This window comes from Bidens hawaiensis, unplaced genomic scaffold (genome assembly GCF_021521415.1).
Source record: "Bidens hawaiensis isolate Kalapana, Puna unplaced genomic scaffold, B.hawaiensis_p1.1 tig00017853_1, whole genome shotgun sequence".
NCBI lineage: Eukaryota > Viridiplantae > Streptophyta > Magnoliopsida > Asterales > Asteraceae > Bidens > Bidens hawaiensis.
In genome coordinates, this window is record NW_027492690.1 from 89172 (window position 1) to 113816 (window position 24645).

The 24645-nt window shown below is 36.8% G+C and overlaps 1 protein-coding gene and 1 pseudogene across 1 annotated transcript; one reads left to right on the forward strand and one right to left on the reverse strand.

Annotated features, from left to right (window-relative positions):
* The first annotated feature begins 8018 nt into the window (after positions 1-8018).
* On the forward strand, positions 8019-9270 carry LOC143554732 (uncharacterized). Its single transcript, XM_077044432.1, has 4 exons — positions 8019-8165; positions 8211-8406; positions 8753-9000; positions 9112-9270. The coding sequence occupies exons 1-4, from the start codon at positions 8019-8021 to the stop codon at positions 9268-9270; spliced, it is 750 nt and encodes a 249-aa protein (XP_076900547.1).
* A 10484-nt stretch (positions 9271-19754) lies between these two features.
* LOC143554733 (agamous-like MADS-box protein AGL80 pseudogene) lies at positions 19755-20177 on the reverse strand (annotated as a pseudogene).
* Between the last annotated feature and the right edge of the window lie 4468 nt (positions 20178-24645).

Here is a 24645-nt window from a genome sequence, read left to right on the forward strand (position 1 = left end):
GCCGCTGTGCTCAGCGACAACCATGTCAGGGCAGGAACCCTGTTCCTGCGGGGAGCCGAGAAGACCAAACTCACCAAGACTGTCCCAGAACCAACAGAAACCAAGCCAGAACCCTCAAACCGTAACAACCTCAAGCGAAGGCGCAGACCCAATCATCAAACCTACGCGCTTACCAACCCGCTCGTTGTCCAGCAACCCGCCTACCAACCTCCAGTATACACTCCTAACCCACTGTCAACCTACCCAACACCCCCTGTAGTCCATAACTATGCCTTAACCAATCCCGCACTCCCTGCCCCGTCAACTAAGAAACCTTACACAGGAAACCAACCCTTTTGCCCAACCTGTAGACTTCACCATCCAACTCAAGTCCCGTGCCGACAATGTAACCGATGTGGCCGTACTGGTCACACTGCTGAGAACTGTAGAGTCCTTCCCGCCAACCCAATCGCGCAAACACCACCAACTTACCCGCTAAACCCACAACCAACATACCCTAATCCACGACCCAGGTCGTGCTATAACTGCGGTGACCCCAGTCATTTCCGGAACGCGTGCCCGAGACTGCAAGTACAAATTACGCAAGCTAATCCGGTTAACCAAATTTCAAACCAAGTGACGCGCGGACGAGCTTTTAATATAACCGCGCACCAAGCGCAAGCGAATAATGACGTGGTTAATGGTACATTTTTACTTAACGGACAATATGCATCTATACTTTTTGATACTGGCGCCGATAGAAGTTTTATTTCTCGCGCATTTGAACAAAAACTTGCGCGACCACGAGTAAACTTAAACGAAAACTTTTCAGTTGAATTGGCTAATGGTGAAACTATTTTAATAAACTCCGTGATCAAAGATTGCACGCTTAACCTTAATGAACATGATTTTCTAATCGACCTCATTCCCATGCCTCTTGGAAGTTTTGATGTTATTATTGGAATGGACTGGCTCTCGCAAAATCGCGCCGAAGTAATCTGCGCCAAGAAGTTGATTCGCATTCCTCGAGAAAATGGTCAAGATCTTCATATCTACGGCGAGAAACCATCTAACGGTCTTAAACTTATGTCATGCTCTGAAGCCCGAAGACTTTTGCGGAAGAAATGTGTCACGTTCTTAGCTCATGTGGTCAAACCCGATGAAGGAAAGAAGAAACTTCATGAAATCCCCATCGTGCGTGACTTTCCTGAAGTCTTTCCCGATGATCTTTCTGGTTTACCTCCCGCTCGGGAAGTCAAGTTTCGTGTTGATCTTGTCCCTGGTGCATCCCCCGTAGCCAAATCTCTTTATCGACTTGCACCCGCTGAAATGCAAGAATTAGCAAGTCAACTTCAAGAGTTGACCGATAAAGGATTCATTCGCCCTAGCTCTTCACCGTGAGGTGCTCCGGTGTTGTTCGTTAAAAAGAAAGACGGTTCGTTTCGCATGTGTATCGATTACCGCGAGCTGAACAAGCTCACTATTAAGAACCGGTATCCCTTACCGCGTATTGACGACCTCTTTGACCAACTCCAAGGTGCCTCTTGTTTCTCCAAAATCGATCTCCGTTCTGGCTATCACCAGTTGCGTATCCGCGAAGAGGATATTCCCAAAACTGCCTTTCGAACCCGCTACGGCCATTTTGAATTCTTGGTCATGCCCTTCAGTTTAACCAACGCACCAGCTGTTTTCATGGATCTAATGAACCGGGTGTGTAGGCCTTTCTTGGACCAATTCGTGATCGTGTTTATCGATGACGTTCTGGTATATTCCAAAACCAAGGCCGAGCATGAACAACATCTTCTGTTGGTGTTGCAAAAGCTTCGAACCGAACAACTCTATGCCAAACTCTCCAAGTGTGAGTTTTGGTCGGAAGAAGTACAGTTTCTTGGTCATGTTGTAACAAGATGGGTATTCATGTCGACCCATCCAAAATTGAAGCAATCAAGAACTGGATTCCACCGACCACTCCTACCGAAATCCGTTCCTTTTTGGGCTTAGCTGGTTACTACCGGCGATTCATTTCGAACTTCTCAAAAATCGCCTTGCCTTTAACAGCATTAACGCACAAAGGCAAACCGTATATTTGGGGCTCGAAGCAAGAAGAAGCCTTTCAAACGCTCAAGCGAATGTTGTGCGAAGCTCCTGTTCTAACGTTACCAGAAGGTACTGACGACCTTGTCGTTTATTGTGATGCCTCCAACCAAGGTCTCGGTTGTGTACTTATGCAACGAGGCAAGGTTATCGCTTACGCGTCAAGGCAACTCAAAATTCATGAAAAGAATTATACGACTCACGACCTCGAACTTGGTGCAGTTGTATTTGCCTTAAAAATCTGGAGACACTACCTCTATGGGACTAAGTGTATCATTTACACAGACCATAAAAGCCTTCAGCACATTTTTGATCAAAAGGAACTTAACATGAGACAACGCCGATGGAACGAACTCATCAGCGATTACGATTGTGAGATCCGATATCACCCTGGAAAGACTAATGTGGTAGCCGATGCGCTCAGCCGCAAACCCAGTCAACTCAACTGTATCTTGCCGCGCACGCAGCTTCACTTCGCGCCGATCCAAAACGATCTTGAATCGCGCATTCGCGACGCGCAGCGCGCATCGATCAGCAAAGGCAACCTACGCGCCGAGTTAGCGTGTGGTGCAGAAGCGCATCTAGTCCCTAACCTGAATGGAATCCTCTGTTATCTCAATCGCATCTGGATCCCCAATGATGAGAATCTTCGCTCTGTCATACTGAGTGAAGCACACAAAACTCGGTATTCCGTCATCCTGGTGCTGACAAAATGTACAAAGATTTGCGCCTTTCTTATTGGTGGCCCGGTATGAAAAAGGATATTGCTGTGTTCGTAGCTAAATGCCTAACTTGTTCTAAGGTAAAAGCTGAACATCAACGCCCATCTGGTTTGCTCGAACAACCTGAAATTCCTACGTGGAAATGGGAAAGTATAGCAATGGACTTTATCACCAAGTTACCCTTGACCGCAAGCAAACATGATAGCATTTGGGTAATAGTGGATCGATTGACCAAGTCTGCCCACTTTCTGCCCATTCGTGAAACCTACCGTGTTGAACAACTTGCGCATCTATATGTCAAAGAAATTGTCTGCCGTCATGGTACTCCCTTGAGCATCATATCCGATCGCGATGGCCGTTTTATATCTCGCTTTTGGAAATCTCTCAAATCTGCGTTAGGAACTCGTTTGGACATGAGTACTGCATATCATCCTCAGACTGACGGACAGTCTGAGCGAACCATCCAAACCCTTGAGGATATGCTTCGATCTTGTGTTCTTGATTTTGGAGGTAATTGGGATTCACACCTACCTCTGATCGAGTTCTCTTATAATAACAGCTATCATTCCAGCATCGGTATGGCCCCATTTGAAGCACTTTACGGTCGAAAGTGCCGCTCACCGATCTGTTGGAACGAAGTGGGTGAAGTTCAAATCACAGGACCCGAACTAGTTCAAGAGACAACCGATAAAATCGCCAAGATCCGTGATCATCTGCTGACTGCCAGAAGCCGACAGAAGAGTTACGCAGATCGCAGGCGGAAGCCTCTCGAATTTCTAGTTGGTGATCTTGTTCTCCTCAAAGTGTCGCCCTGGAAGGGTGTTGTCCGCTTTGGGAAGAAAGGTAAGCTTGCACCTCGTTATGTTGGTCCGTTCAAGATTCTTGCGAGGGTGGGAAAAGTTGCCTACAAACTGGACCTGCCGCCCGCGCTCAGCAATGTGCATCCAACTTTCAATGTATCCAATCTCAAGAAATGTTTAGCTGACGAGAACCTCCACATACCACTTGATGAAGTTCACGTTGATGAGTCTATGCATTTCGTTGAGAAGCCTGTTGAGATTATGGATCGCGAGGTAAAGCAAACCAAGCGCAGTCGCATCCCCATTGTCAAAGTTCGTTGGCAGTCCAAGCGCGGAGCCGAGTTCACTTGGGAAAGGGAATATCAAATGAAGATCAAGTACCCGCACCTTTTCTCTGCGCATCCTACTTCGAGATAAATTTCGGGACGAAATTTCTTAAAGTAGGGGAGACTGTGACATCTGCCCAATCCGACCCGACCCAGGTACCCGTTTTCGAATCCGATTCTTTTTATGATTTAAAATTTGATTATTAATCTTTGTAAATTTAACATTAAATAAATTATATATATATATTTTTATATTACTTACTAATAATAATAATTTCTTGTCGCCGTCCCGCCTCTTCCTCTTTCTTGTCGCCGTCCCGCCTTTTTCTCTCTTGTCGCCGTCCCGCCCCTCTGCTTAACCCTTGAGCCTTGAACTCCTTTTTCTCTTAACTCTTTGCTTGTCCTTTGGTTCTTCCCGCCTAAGGATGTCTGCGCAGCTCCACGCGCCAGACTCCTTACAGGGAAGCCTGCGTGAAGACCAGCTGTTCCTGCGATACGCGAGGCGAACTGTTCCCGCAGCGCGCTAAGAATGGTAGTTCTTCCCTCGGCGCGCTAAGGATTATAGTTCTTCCCGCGACGCGCTAAGGATTGTAGTTCTTCCCGTGGCGCGCTAAGAATTGTAGTTCTTCCCGCGACGCGCTAAGGATTATAGTTCTTCCCGCGGCGCGCTAAGGATTGTTCTCTGTCTGCCTTCGCCCTCGCGCGCGCGCTCGAGTCTTCTCGCGCTAGACCTTAAGTCTTTTCTTCAGTTTAAGTCAGCCTGTATGCTTTTGAAATATCTTATCTTTTGTATGAGCATTGTAGGTCAGTTCCGACATCTGTCCGAAAAGCCACTTTCGGCGCAGCATGCGCACCAATCCTATTGGTTGACAGAAAAAGTGACTGACATAATCTTTTGAAATATTCTTTTGCATGTCTTGAACAGTGCTTTATCTGACACCTCCCATGCTTTGATCTGTAACCTGTCAGCTTTTCCCCATCCCCTGCAGCTGCCGGCATATCTTTTGATATCTTTTGCTTTTGTTTTCTTGTGCTTTTTAATATCTTTTGCTTGATTTGATAAGATCTTTTCCCCTTTTCAAGGGATTGTGTTCCCTTGGGTTTTCCTATAAATTAAGCTAATTTCTTGTTTATTAACACTACACACACTACACTTAAACACTCCCCAAATCTTTCTCCTTTGCTCTCTGCCGTAGTTCCTCAGCAACGCCACTCCTCTCTTTGCCTCCGTCTTCTCTTCTTTTCTGCCCAGAAATCTCGGTAAATAATTAATATATATTTTTCCTTTTAAATAATTTGTTTAAGTGACTTACATATATTCAAGACATAAAAACCAATCGTTAAACCAATAACCTCTTATTTATAGGTTAACTTTCGCTTGTTTAAAAGTTGGTTCTTGCATTATCTTTCAACGCACCGTTTACAAGTGAGTAATCTCGTACTTAATCCCCTTTTATTTTTAACGTTTTGGGATGTTCATGTGTTCGTACAACTTGAGTCTTAAACTTGTTTATGAAATTTATGTGCGCAAAATCCCATGTGTTATGGACGTTTACTTGGCTGTTTATTTGTATGTGTGAATCATTAACCGTTTTGTTCGGCCTATTCCGAAGTTTTCATGGATCCATTAGATGAGCACGGGAGACCTATCGTTTACGGTTTTCTTGTTTTGTTTACACATGCACGTATGATTATTTGTTTTTGTGCTCGATTGGGAGCACGGATTGAACTATGAGCTATGATCTATTTAGGCTTGATCACAATCTGATTACACCCTATGTTAAACCCCAGTTAAGCACATGTTGCGCGCAGTGTTTGTTATTATCTATTTATATCTATTAAACTTGATTTCTCACCGACACGCAAGTGTTGACGTTTTATTTTAACACATGTTCAGGTTTGCTGTAGCTGCTTTTGGGAATCTCAAGGACACGTAGGATGTTTTCTTTTTCTTTGGACCTAGATTAAAATGTAACAAGACAAATTATGTTATTTGAATATTTTAAGTTATGATATGATTTATGTTACTTTACGATTTGTGTTCTGCGCGTGCGCAATGAAAATGTATTTATTAAATATTGACACCCAAATAGTGTCACGAGTAATGAAACAATACGTGGCGCCCCGATGTATAATCCGCCATCGGTCGGGGGTGTTACACATAACTTCGCCAGACCTTATATCTTCGCTGAAACCCTACGAACAGTGACGGCAACTTCGGGTCGTCTCACACGACTCTCCTTGTCTCTTACTCTCTCTAAACAAACAAACTGCTCAAAACACACACTAATTTCTGGATACTTAAAACTAAACAAGACACACGTATATATATAAAACATTCTCGGGCCTGGGCTTCAGTAGGCGAAGTTGTTCATAACTCTCCTATGGCGAAGTTGTGATAACTTCGCCAAAGGTGAAGTTGTCCTAACTTCGCCGTTGGCGAAGTTGTTCTAACTTCGCCTAAGGCGAAGTTGTGCTAACTTCGCCTGTGGCGTTCCGCTGATCAGAATTGCATAGCGACGGTCACAAAATGCACCAACATATAGGCAATCAGTGGCGGGCATAAGGTTTGGGCAGGGGTAACTCGGGTTACCCCTCAACTTCCATTCCGTAGTGTAAAAAAATTTTATTTTCGTCGTTTTATATATCGGGTTACCCCTAAACGAAAACTGGGTTACCCCTCAAAGATTTTGATAAGCCCACACATTAATTAAAAGCCCACACATTAGATAAAAGCTCACACAACTTAAATAAAATAAAACCAAAAAAATAATATAATAAATTTATAAAACTCTGCGATCTGCTCCCAGCCTCCCACCATATCCAGCGACGACCAGACCAAACAATTACCAGCCACCACCGTCGGCCCTTTCTTCAGCCACCACCACTGTCCTCCGGCCCTTTCTACAGTCACCACAGATGTTCGCCACTTCGCCGACCCCTTTTTCAAAGGTATTGTTCTTGTTTGTTTTCTATTTTATTTTAGGGTTTATATAGTTATATTTAAAGAGATGAAATTGGACTTTAGATTAGGGTTTGGTTGTTAGTTTTAGTAATTGTCTTTGTTTATAATTAAGATTTTAACTCTTACTTTCTTATATAATTACTTAATTAGGCCATTAGGGTATTTGGAACTTTGAAGATGAAACCACATCCTAAGCAAGCTCTTATTGGCAAATTTTTTAAAAGAAAATTTGATGACGTTGATGGAAGTCCAAATATTGGTAATGATGTGCAAGAACAAGATGATGATGATAATATTGGTCTAAACATTCCTTCGACTTCAAGTCCTTCAATTCCACATACAATTGATTTGAATGATCTTCATTTGAATCCCTTTGATAGGCCACCTATTGCTAGTTATCACCCTAATCAAAGAGATGACATAAGACGACATTATCTTGTTAAAAAGGCTTTTCAACCACGAAATCATAACTTTCCATTCAAAGCCTATAATGGTAAGCCGAGACGTTTTAATGTAGAATGGTTTGATAAATATCCGTGGTTAGAGTATAACATAAAAGTAGACAAAGCATATTGCTTATGTTGCTACTTGTTTGAAGAAACTTTTGGTAATCAAGGTGGAAGAGATACTTTTTCAACTGAAGGCTTTTGTAATTGGAGTAAACCAGGTGCTTTAAAAGAACATGTTGGGAAGGTTGACAGCTATCATAATAAGGCGATGCAAAAATCTGACAAGCTCTTGAACAAAAAACAATCCATTAATGAGAATTTCAACAAGCAAAGTAAAGAAGAAAGGATTGGAAATCGGTTTCGATTAATGGGTTCGGTTCGTAGTACCAGATTCTTGTTAGAAAATTCTTTATCATTCCGTGGTCATGATGAATCGGAGGACTCTTTTTCTAAAGGTCTTTTTCTTGCAGTTTTAAAGTTGATTAGTTAAAATAACCCGGATATTGGTAAGTACACATTAGGGAATGCAAAAAAGAATAACAAGTTGACATCTCCATCGATACAAAAAGAGATTATCGAATGCTTTGCAAAAGAAGTAACCAAGATGATTTGTGAAGAAATTAAAGGCAATGTTTTTGGGTTATTAGTAGATGAGTCTAGTGACGTTATCTTTAAAGGAACAAATGGCTGTAGTCGTGAGGTATGTTGATAAACTTGGAGTTGTTAAAGAGAGTTATATTGGAGTTGCTCAGGTGAAAGACACATGTTCCTCAACTCTTAAACAAGCCATTGTTTCTTTATTAGCAAGTAACCAATTGAGCATGGATCAAGTAAGTAATAAGTTTCATACTTTAATTACAAAAACTTTAACAAAGATTATTCAAAAATGTGAAATTAAAACCGGAAAAGGATTAAACCAAGAGGTTTCCCTTGTACGAGCTGGAGATACACGATGGGGTTCTCATCATAGAACAATCATAAGTTTGCTTAGATTATTTCCGGAAGTTGTTGACGTGCTTCGTTATATTCAAAAAGAAGGAGATGCCACTGAACAACGAACCCATGCAAAAGGTATTTTATCATATTTCAAAAAACTTGACTTTGTTTTTTATGCGCACTTGATGGAATATGTTTTAGGCCACACAAATGTACTTTCAAAACATCTTCAAAAAAAGTCAAAATTTATTAGAAGCGGCTAAGTTGATAAATGGAACAAAACGAGCATTGAATGATTTAAGGCAAAACGGGTTTGCTTCAATGTTGGAAAAAGTAACATCTTTTTGTGTAAAAAACAACATCAAGATGTTAGATATGACGGAAACGTATGGTAAGGCTAGAAACCAAAAGAATGTCATTACTAATCGACATCATTTTGAAGTTGACATTTTTAATACGGTTTTGGATATGCAAATCCAAGAATTTGGAAATCGATTCAATGAGGTAACAACTACTTTGCTAGAAAACATGCCAGGTTTAAATCCTTGTGACCGGTTTTCTAAGTTTGACACGTCTAAGATAATTGCATTTTCTGAGATGTATGAGAAAGATTTTACTACAAAAGAAAGAGGGTGTCTTTTGGGCGAGCTTAATGTCTTCTATCACTCTGTAAAAGAAGATGAAAGATTTGCAAAACTGGATGGAATAAGTGATCTTGCTCGTCTAATGGTGGAAACCGGAAAACATCTTTCTTTTCCTTTGGTATATCGGATATTGAAGCTAGCGTTGGTTTTACCGGTTGCAACCGCAACCGTTGAAAGATGTTTTTCTAAATTGAAGCTTATCAAGACGGATTTACGCAATCGAATGAGTGACGATTATTTGAACAATGCTCTAATTTGTGCGGTCGAAAGAGAAACATTTAATAAAGTAACGGAAGACGATGTAATGGCCCGATTTCAAGCTATTAAATGCCGAAGAGGAGAGATCATCTATTAGGTAGGTGTGTTAACTTTATTTGTTGTCGTCTTTTTTTTTACATGAATGTATGATGAAAACAAAAAAAATTAGGTTACCCCTGGAATTTATTTCTAGATCCGCCACTGTAGGCAATGATCTTAAAACATGACGATCTAGGCACAAGGCACAATTACCTAGATAGTGAGCTCATGTTAAAAACTAGTTAAAACATGAGCTTCCATTATGAGCTTCCGTTTGATTGATAACTCGTATATTTAATACGGGTTATTCGTGGCTAAACTGCTCCATGAATGTCTAGCCTTATACCGATCAATGACGGTGTGACATCAAATCTATAACTCAAGGGGATTTACAAAACCAAAACCAACCTCAAGAAACCTACTTCCTTAAAATCTGCATGTCATAGCAGTCTCCTGAACTATCTAGCTAGTCAACTGCTGTCAACTTTCACCAAGCCATCGTGGTCCACACAAGAAAGTTACAAACGACACTACTTGAAGAAACCTACTTCCATTCTTATTGGTTTTGATCGGTCTTATTAAGCCAAAAGAAATTTGTATTTAGTGGCACCATTGTCCGTGACATATTCCCGTTCTACATTGGTAGGAACATGTACATACATATCAACATATTGTTCTTTACAAATAATAATAATAATAATAATAATAATAATAATAATAAGGAATATTGGTTTTAAATACTCTCAACTTTGACCAATTGGTAGATAGCACTCCCAACTTACGAAATGTTCCCCAACACTCCCAACTTTTAACATATTTTCTTCTGGCACTCCCGGAGTAACGAGACACTAACTTCGTTAGTGTTTTGGGTAAAAAATGTCATTTTTTAAAGTTCAAGGGATAAAATCAAAAATTTTGTTTATTATATATCCCTCCATCCCTCTCCGGCCAACGACAACCCCTTTTCCCTGCCGACAACCACCAACCGCCACCGCCACTACCACTGACAGCCACCAACCGCCGCTTCCACTGCCAAGCATCAATCGCCCCTCTTCTTTATTGTTGACACTTGGTTAGTTAACCTAATTTGAAACCATCACCACTGTCGATCTCTACCCGCCTAAATCAATAGACCCATCTCTTTAAACCGCCACCTATCAATAGACGTGTTTGGTGTTTCAAGGCAGGCATTTCACCCCTACGATTCATGTTTAGCCACCTGGAGGAAGACAACAATGGCTTTTAGGAGATCTGAAGATGGCGGCAACTTGCTCGGTGGTCGTTGAACGGAAATCGCAAAGGAGGCGGTGATGGTACATGTGAGTTTGGATTTAGGTAACTAAATATGAAGGGAAGATGATGGTTGGGTGGCGATTCAGGCGACTCCTGATTTGATTTGCAGGGCGTTTTCAGCAGTGGTGGTGGTAGGCGGCTGTGGTGGCGATGTTGATGTTGCCAGAGTGCTAGTGACGGTGATGGTATTAAGCAGCAATTGGGAACTGGTAGGGAAGAGGGTTTGAGTGTGAAGACTAAAGTTAAGAATGTTAAAAAGTGTGGAAGAAAGTTGACTATTTGATAAAACATTAGGGACTATTCTGGTAATTTAGTCGCAAAAAAACTAACGAGGTTAAGGTCTGTTAAGTTCGGGAGTGACATGAGAAAACAAGTTACAAGTTGGGAGTGATGGAAGACAAATCATAAGTTGAGAGTGTTATCTACCAATGGGTCAAAGTTAAGAGTATTAAAAACCAGCCTTCTAATTTTGGACTATCATATGGTCTTTTAATAATAATAAAACAGCTCCGTACCTGAATTTGGACTATCATATGGTCTTTTAAGTCAAGTATCCTATTAATATCTCCTAAGACTTCTACCTGCCTTCTAATTTTGGACCGTCCCGTGACATGGTCATGCCAGAATTGAACATTAAGTAATGATCAACGCGCAAGTTTTGTCTTACCCGATGGCTCCCATACAAATTGTGTCTTTCTTTTTTCTTTCGTGATGGTGATTAATTCACAGCCTAGCATCAATCCTAGAAGCACCATAGTGAGATTTCAAAGCACTAAGTCATCTTTGACACATATCCTCGGTTACTTTTGAAACACCAAAAATTCTCGTTTGAATTGAGTAATTTGAACTTTATTACTTGCCTCATTAGGATTTCAATCTAGCTCGAAGTTAATTCTCATCGTTGATTTTTGTTTCCATCTATTGCCACATCTCTACGTCTTTTGCACATATAGCTTCAACTTCAAGACCACCTGTTCCAATCATCAGAGTTGCAATAAGGAGAGAACCCTAGTCCGGAAACAAATGAAGACTTACCAAAGGACTTGTTCTATGATTCTAAAACTGGTGAATTAAAGACTATTTTGAAAAGTGAAAGGGTGAGGACTCTGAAATACAAGGATGATTTAAGAGATTTTTCTATTGAGCAACTCTTAAAACTTGCCAAGCTGACATTGTATGACTATCAACGAAGAATTAGATTAGCAAGGGCTTAACAGAATGATATGTCTAAGTATTTGAAATAATAGTTTAGAAATAATTTTCCTTTGTTTAAAAGGAAGAGACGACTAGAGCCAACAGAAGCTGAAAAAAAAAAAAGATACAAAAAGGCTTTTGAGCTCAGGATGTCCAAAATCCGCAATTAGTATGAAGAGAGAGATGACAAGATCAAATGCTGAAGTAAGAAAGAATGGAAGAAGTTATTGAACTTAGATATGAAGAAGATTCAAAAAGCTTCCTACTTATGAACTCGCTTGGTGCTCTCTTGGGTGTTTTACAATATGATTATGAGTTGGAGTACTTACATATAGCAAACTATGGGACATTGCTAAGTGGGACTTGCCTGAAGATAATCGGTTCTAATACGGAGCTCACAATGTTTCAACAAAGAGTTGTTGCAGTAAAAAATGAAAAGATTGACAGAAGAAATGAAGAATATGAAAGAAGAAATGAAAGAGATAAACGTTAAAGACTGTCTTTTAGTTTCTTGTAATTTTTATTTTATTTTGATATGTAATGCCCATGATGCATAATTAAAACTTGTAATCATTTCCTTTAAATAATGTAATTTACTGTTTTTAAGGATTTAATGTGTATTTTGTTAAGTGTAAGTAATTTAGGTTTGTTTTGGTGCATCTGAGTTTGTTTCAATCTAGAGGGAGATTGTTGTCTGAAGGAAAGATTGAAATCTTCTCATGTAAGCCCCGATCCTGGTGCCCTACTTTAGCATTGGATTTACTCATAAACACAGTTTTAAATATTAGAGTAAATTAAAACTTTTCACGCAATATAATAAGTCAACCATGTATTACATAACATTCCAACACTCGTCTTAACATCATACAAATTTGTCTAGCAAAATAAAACATAACGAAATATAACATTATAACATTCTTCTCAAGATGCCAGTCTCTTCAGTCTGATGCCATGTGTCTCCCTCAAGCTAACTGCCTTAACCTATTTACATGCGTGCATACTAAAATTCAGCTACGCTGAGTGAGTTCTAGTTAATTAGGCAACATAAATTACATTCACATACTTGCATATACGTATCCGAAGATACATATTACATACTTGACTTGTTTATTTTCCTTTCATACATATTTACATACACAAATAACTACATACATACATTCTTTCATACTTTCAAACTACATACATAACTATCTCTACAATCTCCGATATTTTTAGGGTCTGATCCATTTTGTTTCAGATATTATTAGGTTCTGATCCCTTATGTCTTAGATATTATTAGGGTTTGGTCCCTATACAACCATACAACTATACATTCGTATATACATTTCAACATATCATTATTCATATAAATACATACATACTCTTAACCTTTCCTATATCATTCATATATCATTCATTAAGAATTCATATGACATACACTTACCACTTAAGGTGGGTGTGTTAACTAACCACATAGGAGTATGCACATAGCCCTAAAAACATAACAGAGAAAAGGGACTAGAAACTCCTGGATCCTATTTTCTCAGAGTTAACTGTAACACCCCTCCTTAGCTGTGCATGGCTAAATGTGTAACAATTATAAGTACCGATTAACTACCCATAAGCAGATCACATTCGAAGTAAGTGAAACCCCTTACGAACTGGGGTATGGAGGCAGCGGGGTCCTAGGGAGCCCCTAGCTGGTTAAGCTGGAAAAAAAATGATTTTCGTTAATAAGTCTTTATTAAAAATTCATAAAAAACGAATCAAGTCGAGTTTTTAGACATAACGAATCAAGTTTTCAAACGGATCGAATCTAATTTTGGGCAAACGAATCAAATCGAATTTTCTTTCAAGTGAATCGAATCGAGCCTATTCCAACTGAATCGAGTTTTCTTAAGAACTCGATTCGAAACTAGTTTTTCATGCTTTTCCATTTACATCGTTTTCTTACATCCTCTTATGCCCGATTTTACCGATAAAACGTGTTTTGGGCCATAACAACTTTATTTTCTTGCTTTAACACAGTCTGCATGTCATTTGTTCGTCCCGAATCATTTCCAATAACTTGTTTACAATCAAGTTTATGTTTTTCCTACACTCTAAGGTCCGATTCACTATCATACCAAGTTTCATAGAGATTCGACTCAAATACATAACCTTTTAACTAAAAACGTACATTTCTTGGATCCGGTTTGGTCTGGATCTAAATCAACACGTGAATCATGTTAGGTTCCTTGTTGTTGATAATGTGTAGACATGAAATCTGCTCTCTTTTAGCTCAACTCTGTTTTCGTATGGAAGGGGAATGGTTGTGTGTGTTTTTGAGCGTGTATGGAGACAAGATGGTGGAAATAAGTGTTTTAGGGTTTTTTTGGAGGTTTAAGGGTGTTTAAATTCCCCTAAGCCCCCATCAGTATCCCTTATTCTATCTTTTATTCTCCAAGTCCATGCTCTATTATTATTATTATTATTATTATTATTTAACTTAACTAAATAATAACACACCAACAAAATTCTTTTATTTATTATTATCAAAAGTAGGATGTTACATCTAAACTTCCCTAGATTTGTCTAAGTATGGAACTCGAGCAATCTCAAGCACTCTGAGAAATCTCAAGCACTCGAGCAAGATATCCTAATCGAGCAATATAATCTTCAAGAAATATTCCAAGTGTTAGTTTCGAGCATGATACACTTCGTCGAGCAAGGTTAGTTCTTCTATTAAGCATGGTTTCTACCGAGCAAACCCTTGATATATCTTTGCTTCACCTAAGGTCAAGACTAACTTAGTGGGTCGATGGAATAATGATGAATCTAAAGTATGTTGGTATGGAGTTTATAAAATTATACTAAGTCTTACTCCCAACAAAGTTCTATCTCGAGCAAGCTATAGTTCCCGAGTATACTCAGTTTGTTCTAATAATCCTAAGTAAAGATTGAAGAGATTCGAGCAAGAACTTGTTTGATCGTGGGATCTTTCCAAGCAAAGTTTTGAATGATCATGAAGATTGAAGCTTGTTTGAGAGGAATATTTTCACTTGAAAATACTCTAAGTATAAGCCTGCTCAAAGTAATGTTCTGAGCATACTCAAGGATTACAAGGTCCCAGGAGCACTGCTCGAAAAAGAAAATGTCCGTTCGAAGACCTGTTTGAACTTGTAATAATTTTAGAATGTTTTGTAATTATTAGGGTTTCTAGAAGGAACGCCTGAGCTGTAAATAGAATGATACGTCTCATTAATGATTAATGATAGACCTCTGACATAGTACACTTTTCACCTGAGAATATTGTATTCGGAGCCGACATTCCTTCAAACCCTAATATTTCCATTGTATTTCATCGAATATTGTTATTAATGGAAATATTTTGAGTTTATTTTGTCGTTTGTTCTTTAGTCACATTCTAGGGGTCTTCATAATTATGTTTCGTTTGTTCTTATCTGATTCACGAAATTGTTATCACGAAATCCGGTCCTAACAGAAACCTTGACCTAGTGCCAAATATACATTTGTTAACTTTTCTACTGTGTTACAATTGCAATGTTCAGCCCCCTAGTCGAGGTGTGACAAATGGTATTTATCACACAATCAAGCACATGTCGAGTCATAGAGTCATTTCTTACGAGACATAGAGTACTCTCTCACGAGACAGAGAAAAGTATCTGATGAGACTTAGAGAAGTCCCCTAACAGTTCGTGACTTAGTTTTTGCACACTCATTAGGGAAAATATGGACCTGTTATGACCATGCGCTTTGACAATATGGTGTTATGGTATAATATTTTTTTCTTTCAATGATTTGTTTCTTGAAAGACTATTTTAATTAAAACTATCAACTTACTTTGTGAAGATGATTTTTTTAACATTTATTTCAGTTTGATTGAGGTAGCTAGACATGGATCGGATCTCTTGGCTAATTGTTGAAGGTACCCAGGAGTTTGAAGATTAGCATTCCACTTTAAAGACCTATTTTTTTCTATTTGAACCTTTGATTTCGTTTTAAGTTTAATGTATTTGTGTTTCGTTGTTTGAAAACCAATTAAGTTTCCTTTAGGTTAATTTGGTTTGAATGATAAACAGTGAGGCACCCATACCTAAGTTAGCTCGCCCCTTATTTGCTTCTAAAGATCCTATGAGTTAATCAAACGATAAGTTTGAGAGGGCATTTGATTTCTCTATTGTCGTTACCAAGATCCTATTTCGCTAGCAGACTTCGTAGTGCTTTCTCAACAACTTGACCATAATTGTTTAATTGTATACCCACTTTTATTGACATTATTCATCACTTTGGGCAAAAAGATAGATTCAATCTCCATTATTTCTAATGTGTAGTTTTAAAAACTCTGATTGTTGTCTCTATATATAACTTCGTTGTTTTAACCTTGGTTACCATGGTATTGAGTTTTGAAATGTTCAATGCTTGGCGTGCAGAAGTTGATGCGAATATTATGGAGAATACGTCATCATGTACAAGGTGTTGGATTAATGTTAGTCTCATATAATCTTTATTCTTGTTCTCGTTTTCCTTCAAGCAACCTATTGTAGCATGTTGCCATTAAGTCCCATAGAACTTGTGAACTAGTAACGTTCTCACTAGAATACTTTCCCTTGAACACCAGAAGAGAAATTGAAGTGGAGGTAGATTCGTAGGTTTCCATTTAAAGGCTACCAAAATTTCAGTTAATTTAACAATTTTATGTTGATTACTTGGGAGTAATTTATGAGTGAAAGTTTCTTTATAATAAACAGATAATGCACATAACATGTAATAGGGTAACATTAACTACAACTGACCGTGTGTAACAAGTCTATTCGGTTTTCATAACTTATACAGAAAACTAAAGTATGTTGTCTTCACTCTTTTCAATGGAAGTAAATGCCTAAATGAATAGTATTTAGTTGATTTAATCATAAACATTCAAGGCAAATAGTCACACTAAAACTTAAATATGATGTTTGTTACTTATGGAAACTTATTCTTTACTAGATTTTCTTTTGGATTACTCAATCATACACCGTAACATTCTCCTCTGACTTAGATAAATGAAGATTTTGTAGAATTTGAATAAGCCGGGTTTTATATGAACCGCAAGCGAGATCACTTTCAGATTGAGTTATTTCGTTAGCATTCATGAATATCAATAGAGCAATTTAAAGATAAATGCAAAATCGAATATGCAATATGTTCTAAAATATGTACCGAAAATAGAACAAAGACCATTATTATATATGGGAAGAAACATCAAATATGTATGTTGGTGGTTAACAGTTAGACAATTATATCGGTGGGAAACATATTCGCAAAACCACTATCACATTTCACAAGTTAGTAAGTCCATAATAACTCAAATACTACTCAATGGCCAAGCTACCATTGGTGAACGACTATAACTTTACTAACAACTAATTATTACCGATGACCATTTACTATTCAAGGAACAAGTTTCCGGTGATCAGTAGTAAATAATTATGACCACCCATAATCAGTATGGGATTACATGAAAATTTCCATCAATCATGGAAATTCAGAAGATCTTTTAGTAGCACCTTTATAATGTAACACAAGTGGCGAAGAGTGACGATGTCCAAAGATCAAAGGTCTATCAAAAATCAAAGTGTTGTACCTTGAGTGGTTCTAATACTCTTAGTTGGCTATAAAGTATCAGTTCATGAATTATCTCACCATTCCCGCTATTGTCATTTTACTCAGTGACCCAAATTTACCCATGAAGGATAACCTTGCTCTCATTTACAATACTTACTATTTATAGGAAGCTCATATCGTAGAACACATTCTATAACCGTTCATCTCACTTTATCTTAGTAATGTGTAAAATGTTGATTGCATAATGATATCCTCAAAAGCTACATTTGATGGAAAATAGTTACTATGTAAACTGTTTATTTCGGAGAATGATCTCTTTCCTACAAAGAAGATAACAAACTTTTACCTTTAGGCCTTCTAATTTTTTAGCTTGAATCCCTTGATAGGCTTATTGATGGACTAATGTTATGCTAATTTCTTGAAAAAGGACAATTACAAAATATGCTTCACTTGGTACCAAAAAGCTACCTTTCTTTTGCTAATCACAGTTGATCGTAATTACTGTGTGTATCATCAAAGTTTGATTAATTCCGTCTAAATTTCAAGGGAAAATTCCCAAAATAAGCGTTTGTGAAAACGTTTTTCAGGTTTTAGGTGTCATTTGCAAGAAATTCTCAAAATAGGTATTATAAACTAATCGTGACGAGTAGTTTATGATTACACACGAGTAGTTTGTAGAACCAGTTAAAATTTACCACGTGTCCTTAAACTAACCGTAACGAGCATATTACTAACCATTTACCGTCACGACTAAATAAGTTTTATGCCTCGTAATCAACGTCCACGGGTAATTCGTAAGTCCTTTAGTCGCAACGACTAGTTTACCTGGTTTACATTCACTACACGAGTAGTTTATTAGTAGTTAACTCGCCGCAACTAGTTTAACCTTACAATCTACTCGTCGTGACCAAAGAACCTATGAATTACTCATGGGTGATGACTACGAGGCATAAAACTTATTTAGTCGTGACGAGTAAATGGTTAGTAATATGCTCGCAATGGTTAGTTTAAAGGCACGTGCCAAGTTTTAATTGGTTATACAAACTACTCGTCACGACATGACACATGTTCAGAATAATAATCGGTATGCCATTAGGCAAAGGGCGAACTCAGTCCACAAGGCTCCCACATGTATGGGTGGGTGGTGTTAGGCAGACTTGGGCCCTATGGCAAACTCAGTCCACAAGGCTCCCACATGTATGGGTTGGTTGGTGTTAGGAAGACTTGTGCCATGTGTACACTTCTTTGACTGCATTTACGTCGTTGTTTAATACAACTAAACCCATGACATTTAGGTCACATGGAAACAACATTACCATTTCTATAAGGTTTGCTATTAGGAGATTCATAACCATAGTTAAATTGCATGCACAAAAAAATCACAGTATCATAAGTGTCTAAATATTGAAATGAATATGAATCGATGAAAATTTACAAAGCCTACCGTGAGTAGGAAATCTTGAGTCCAAAATCAAATTGTCAGTTTTTCTCACACATATCATACATCTTTTAATCATCTTTTTGTTGTTCCATGAAACCTCAAGGTTCATTCCTTTGGATTGTGTATTTGACATGTTTGCATCCTCGAATTGCTAATATTCACTTTTTATTATGATATATTCACAAAGAGTACATTTTGAAAAGTGAAGTTCAGATTAATACTTCGATTTATTTATCTCTGTGTGTTTTTAGTTGTAGTTATGCTATATATGTACTTAACATATATTTTGGTATAGCTGGAATTTTAAAATTTTATTATTTACAGATAAAACTAAGTCTTACAACCAAAAAGTACACCTCCTTTAATGGAAATACAGAATGTTTGTATGAATATTTTACATGTGGATTTACTAAATTGTGTCTCGTGTCTTAAATTAAAAGTTTCAGAATGAAAAGAATTCATTAATGCACACAAAATGAGCAATACTTAAACCGAATTCAAATATAACAAAAGACATAATGAACTCACTAATCAAACCGCAACAACAATAGATTTCCCAAAAGATAATCTTGTAAAAAGAATAACAAACAAATACTAAAAAGCAAACAAAACAAACATCAATACGGAAACGGATACGAAAAACGAAAGCAATTCAAATCATTCATGACCCTGAAACCATCTTCTATCATTGAACCCTCTGACAAGGAGATATGTTAACCTTTTTTCGAGAAGAATGTGTCTGACCACAAATCTTTAGTGAATGACTTCTTCATGTCATGATCACTAAGCCAGTCAGACGGGTGCCAATCAATATTTTCTGCGTCATCCAAAGGTCCAGTGTTCTCCATCACTGGTACATATGGCTCTACATCTGTTCCTTCTGTCGTTTTATTGTTAGAAGTGCTGCTATCACCCACAACTTCCAGCGGTTGTGGATGTTCTGATTGTGGAGTTGCGGCTACTACAGGGGCATCACCAGCAAGAAGCTCCATCCTTTCATTGATTTCTAAGATCTTAGGACCAGCCGATTACACAAGCTCTTTCAACTCAGTTGGGTTCAAGTCAGCTACTGAGACTTTACCACTCAAGCATTCTGACAACATCTTGGCCTTCACAAGCTCTCGGTTCGCCATGACATGCTTGTTGAGCTGCTCCTTAGCCTTCTTGATCATCTCCATGAGATAGCTTTCCAAATTCAACATATTCTTCATTCTTTCTATCTCTGGCTTGGTTTGAAACTCGTGCACCACATGTAGGACAACATCTTTGTCATTGGGCCACAAATCGGATTCACGTTCATACGGGCTATACAAGATAAGACATGCCTTTACATCACATAACGTACAAAGCTCATGCAACTTCTTTTTTAGTGACTCCTTTCTTTTTATGAATGTACTTTTTCGTGACTTGATGTTCTCTATGAAAACAAGCTTCAATTTGGTCCTTGGCATGACAACAATTATGTGAAAGAAACAAATCAATTGTAGAAGTTTCTGTGTGGCTTTCAATGATTTTGATATTGATTCTTATAAGCAAAAAGTTCATTAATGTGAAATATTTTAGTTTTAATGACCTTGTGTGGTAGTAATTAATTTTCATAAATTTAGTCAAAAGTGAATGATGACTAGTATTAATTTAAAGATTTCATAATAAAGATTCTGACATATAACTTCCAAAACAATGCATTTAAAATCTTAATGACGGAAGATAGTAAAGTACTTTTTATATGTAATCGTTCATAATTGTTTTTCCATATTTGTTTGGATATTCGCTGACCAGAACAAAATCTCATCCTAACACCTTATATAGTTAATGCAATATACTTGTTTCCATTAATGGGCACGATTTCATGTATATTAACTTATTTTTAAGATGTTTGTTTTTAATAGTTTTTATTATTTATTTATAAGATACTTGGTCTTGAAATCATCAATATATATATATATATATATATATATATATATATATAGGGTAAGGATACTAAGAGAATCATTTGCAAATTGAAAACTTTGAGAACCATTTTGGACCACTAAAAACACATTTAGAAAAAATATTTAAAAAAATCATAAAACAAAAAATAATAAAAATTTTAAAAAAGTAAAAAAAACCAAAATTCTTAGTTTTTTACCTTTTCGTTATATTTTTTTTTAGTTTTTTGTGTTTTGTTGTCTCTGGTCGCTTCTTGCTAGGCTAGTTTTGGAGTTTTAGTAAATTTAGTTGTTTAAAAAAACTAGTATTCTATCCCCCTTTTTTTTCTCACACTTTAAAATTTTATATTTATCCATTTTGACCCTAATGTTTTCATATACGCACATCAATAATATCCCTCAATAGGGTTGAGTTATTCTACAAAGGACAACAAAAAATGAAAAGTGTGAGAAGCTATAAGAAATTGGCATGTTTCAAGTGGAGATCAAAGGAAAAATGGCATAAAAGTAATAGTACATATTTTCTCTCTTCACATGCAAGTCACTTGTTAATTCCCTCATCATTTTAAAACGTCTATAACTTTTTCATATAATATTTTTAAAAAAAAAATTCACCATAATAACAAACGTTTTTTTGTCTTTAATATGAGTATGATTTTATTATATAAAAATAAAAAAAATTTACGCCATTGCGTATTTTTGCTTATCATTGTGTCTTTTTTCGTCGTTGTGTCTTTCTGTTTGTTATTGTGTTTTTCCGCCATTGTGTCTTTCAACTCATTATTCTGACTTTTTTAAAATACTAATAACACCGTTCTGTAATAATAATATGTAAATGTAACGAAAAATACCAACAAATTATGTAATACTAAACACGATGATGAATACATATTACACATTAACCTGAAACGTAAAACACTATAATGGATACATATAACACAATGACCTTAAACGCAACACAATGGAAACTATATATTACACAAAGACTTGAACGTAATACACATTGAATATAACACTATTTTTCTTAAATTAGGTGAACATTAAAGGCAATGACTAAAACACAATGATAAGTAAAAAGACAAATGTTGAGCACAAAGACTCAATGATGTAATATTTGTTTTAATTTTTATCTTTAATATGAGTAACAATTGAAAAACACAATGACTAAAATATATAACACAATGCATATAAACTCAATTAAAAAACACAATAGACAACCAAATAACACAATATAAAAAACACCCACCAATTTTTTTTTATTTTTATATAATAATATGATATTCATATTAAAGATAAAAAAACACGTGTTATTACGGTAAAAATAATTTCTAAAAAAAATAGTGTATGAAAAAGTTATAGACGTTTTAAAATTATTGAGGAATTGACATGTGTCTTGCATGTGGACAGAGAATGTCATCATAATTGGGTTATTACATTCATGCTCTTTTCATCAATTTTTATTCTTAAATTAATCTCCACCGTTCAAATTTAAGATCAATAGATTAGATTTCTTTTCACCCTTCTTATTTTTGTTGTACTTTGTATTTTAACTTTACCCTCCCACAATATCTCAAATTTAGGTTTAGCTATATTTCTTTATTTACTAATTTAACAAAGATATATTGATTTTAATTAATTCCAACTATTATATTTTGGTTACTACCGATCCCAACTAACGAATTGGTTGCTGATGGTGGCATCTTTTAACGTATTTGTTCCTAACGGTCCGCAACTAACAGATTTCTTACATCGTTGCTTGCGGGTCGCTGGAAAATGTTTTTCGTCGAAAAAGTCACATTAACTCAACCTGAACACCGCCACCACGACCAACTGACTCACCACCAACCAAGAACCACAACCAATTCCCGCCTAGGTTATAACGATATTTCAGACGATTTGAGTTTTGGGCCGGGGGGGAGATGTGAGTTTTCCTAAAAAAAATATATTTTTCCAGCGACCTGCAACTAACGACGTTAGAATTTTGTTAGTCGCGAACCGTTGATGTGGCATTCGTCAAATTCGGGTCCGACACTACTAAAAAACTGAAGCTTTTCCGATAAAAAAATAGTAGGTAAATTGTTGGAACCACAAATTAGCGACAAATTACCGAGGAATAGCATTTGTGGGAAAAACGCTCCTAGGAAATATTTTTCCAAGTACCTTCCCACAAAATAACGACAATCATGATTTGTCGCTAAATTTCTGACAAACTACCGAGGACAAGATTTTTAGATTATTCCCATCATTTAGCACAATTATGATTTGTCGCTAAATTTCTGACAAACTACCGAGGACAAGATTTTTAGATTATTCCCATCATTTAGCGAGAAAGTAGTCACAAATCAAAATTTTATTAATATGTTTTTTATTCATTGATCATAAAAATTTAGTAATCATAATAGTTAATTTCATTTCATTTCCGACAATTTTACAACAAATCATTTAATTTAAATATACGATTATTTTAAATTTACAAACAACTTTCCGACAAAAAAACTAAATTCTTATTTTATTTGTTTTTATTTTTACCCGTGAATTTCCGACAAATATAGATTTTAATTTGTCGGGCCTCGGTCGGTGGAGTGTCGGGCCTCGTAAGGCAAGGCTTCATGGAGGACTTTCGTAGTTTTTGATTGTCACACCCCTATCTAAGGCCTAGGAGTATGATCAATAGTTGGTACCACAAGTGTAAATAAATCAGAGTTGCATTCATTTAGCGGAAGACTTGTAAAACTTGTGGATTTAAGTTGTAAATATTTACAATACAAAAGTTGGGATTATAAAAGATTCCCAAAATATTCCAAAAGATTATTTGTTATACATTACAAAACCACTAGTGTTTATAAGTTTAAGTTTAGCAAAAGATTCGAGCCATCGGATATTCGAAGCACTTCGTCACTCCAAGTGCTAAACTTGTTCACCTTCAAAATGTAAGAAAATACGTCAGCAACGAATGCTGGTGAACACGCTGACGCAAAATAACTTATTTTTACTTTATTACCCTTCAAGACTACGCCTGCCTCGGCCCATAGTGGCTTAGGAATAACAAAGTCAAATAACACATTATAAACTTGAGCCTCTACTCTAGGTCACCTCAGCAAACACCGCAGCGTTCGACTTAGTTAAGTACTTGTAAATATACACATAAGGTCATACTCCCTGCAAGAGAGCGTCCTACGACCAAGGGTGGTGCGATCATGCCCATACATCGCATAGTACTACCTACGTAAGGATCCAGACATACGTATACCACAGCCTGAGGGCTAGGTTTATACCCATAGTTATAACGGTTTTAGGAACACATAGTTCCTTGTAAACAATTTCACATAACAAGTTTGACTCATTTAAAAAACAAGTTTAAAAGTTTTGGGGCGTATTCACCTTATCTCTTTAGGATCGGCTTCACTCACCGTCCAATGGTCTTTCCCTTTCTTTATCTCGAACCTATAGTTACGAGCATAAATATTTGTTAGTCAGATACACGATCCGGCTTAAGACCTTTAGTCTTATATCTCAATCCTCGATTGAACCTTTAGTTCAATTCTTATTTACTTGAAAACCTCTTGTTTAAAAGTAAATTATAAACCTTTAGTTTATAATAAAACCCGACGTTTCTTCTTCTCTAAGAAACGTAATCTTTTCTTTTATTATTTAAGAATACTCTTTATTCATTAAATAATATTTTCATAACAAAGAATATAATCATATATACTTACACACATATATATGTAACACAATATTCAACAATCAACTTTCATTTGCTACTTTGTTATGTTTTCTTTTCTTTTCTTTTCTTTTATCGAGGTATCGAGTATATCCTCGACTTAAGGCTTAAGCCTTGAATATAATATTAAATTATATTGTATTCATTATTACGCCTAACCTTAGTGGCGTATCGAAACTCTAGGGACTTGAGCAGCACTCCAACGCCGCTTGATCTCTTTGGTCGTTAAACGATAACGCCAAACTTCAACACTCGACGACACGCTTA